Genomic DNA, 1,676 nt, shown 5'->3' on the forward strand with positions numbered 1-1,676 from the left:
CACACACACAAACACACACACACACGCGCACACACAAACACACACATACACACTCTGAGATCCAAACTCACATGCAAAACAGCTGATTCCACCCATTTGAGAGTGTCCTTGTTGACCCCCTGAGAGAAGAACTCGGTCCGTGCACGAGCCCAGTCAGAGCGGTCAGTAGCGGTCAGTGCAGGAACCAGACGCTCACTCTCTGGTACTTGGCCTGGTGGAAAACACTCCATAGTAAGGCTCAATAATACAAAAATAAATAATATGCACTTATCGATCTAGACAGAGATAATTTGACACCTCAGACGTAGTTTGGTAAGAATTTTACGACCCTCACAACTACGTATATATGTGTCTCGACACGATGGAATCAGGCGCTCGTCAATTTTGGGGCATTTAGAGATATAAATATCATCTGAAATCATTTTCTTTTGTCTTGGTTTCCAGGGGAGAAAAATGATCTATCTTGAAACATAGAAGTCGAAATATTTGCCATTGAAGGGGGAGGGAGTAGTATCAAAAGTAAAATTAGCGAAGGAGTGGCCGCCAAAGTTTGATAACTTCTATAGCATATAGAGTTCTAGAAAACTGAAAATTTACACATTTTGGGCCATTAATCAACGTTTTTCGGTAAAATTCACATGCGAATTTCTTTTTATATGGACATAAAAGGTGTTGAGCCAAAAAACAAAACTTTGATAAAATGTGCCCAACTGGAGGAAAAACGACTGTTTCATCACTTTCAGTAGTTGGACAAGCGGCTGATTTCACCACGATGTGTCACATATAAGGTTATATTATCACCTCATGAGACTCAAGTTGGTTGTTTTCACGTAAGTTCACAGCATGGCTTGGATTTTCTTTGTATTGTCAGAGTGGTTGAAGTTAAAGATTTCACAGAAAAAATCTGGTTTAAAGACAAGTAGACAGGCTTTACACAGACAGACACATTATACACAATTTCAAGTATATAAATTGGGGATGGGGGTGGCATCTTGAATAAATGTAAAAAGCTAAAAAATAGAAAAAGTAAAATATAAATCAACACTAAAACAATAAATGATATCAAAATCTTCATTTTGTTTATTTTTTGGGGTAGCTGTTTTATGATAAAACCTTACTCACGTTCGCTTAGGCAATGTTTGTCTTATGCGAATAGGATTAACAGCATGGGGCATGTTAACTCTTTCCTGTTCACACTCTTAGCAGCCTTTCTGCTGCTTCTCCTTGGCTCATTCTTACTGCTGTCTTTCAACCACACACCTGATATTATGATAGGTAAGATCTACACCTAGCCTTCTTGAACAAAGGCGAAAAATCTCGGAGCGCGTAAAACACTTATAAAAAAAAAGTTGAACAGAGAAAGGGTTGACAGGACATAAGACAAAAACAAAAGCAAAGAAGTGAAAAACTCTCCACTGACTGTATCTGGCATCAGCGTCCTGCACAATCCACTCCAGCTGGCTCTCCAGGGCTGTCGGACTGACCAGGCGACCGTTGATGTCCGTCACGTCCATTTTATACAGCAGACCACGACGGTTGACTATTACATGCTGGAACAGAACAGACAAGGCACTAAATAGAAACCAATGGTTATTGATGAAGTTTTACTTTTTCTTAATACTTCCGAAACTGGGGAGGGGTGGGAGTGTGTGTGTGTGTGTGTGTGTGTGTGTGTG

General features: G+C 40.0%; 1 protein-coding gene across 1 annotated transcript in view; it reads right to left on the reverse strand.

Moving 5' to 3' along the window:
- Positions 1–1,676, reverse strand: part of LOC101849241 (carnitine O-palmitoyltransferase 1, liver isoform) — a gene marked incomplete in the record, with an annotated part of 26,408 nt that overhangs the window by 7,166 nt on the left and 17,566 nt on the right. The window contains 2 exon segments of the mRNA XM_013087896.2: positions 72–211; positions 1,421–1,550. Of these exon segments, the coding sequence (XP_012943350.1) occupies positions 72–211; positions 1,421–1,550 (270 nt within the window).

Source organism: Aplysia californica, unplaced genomic scaffold (genome assembly GCF_000002075.1).
Source record: "Aplysia californica isolate F4 #8 unplaced genomic scaffold, AplCal3.0 scaffold00656, whole genome shotgun sequence".
NCBI classification, from domain to species: Eukaryota; Metazoa; Mollusca; class Gastropoda; order Aplysiida; family Aplysiidae; genus Aplysia; species Aplysia californica.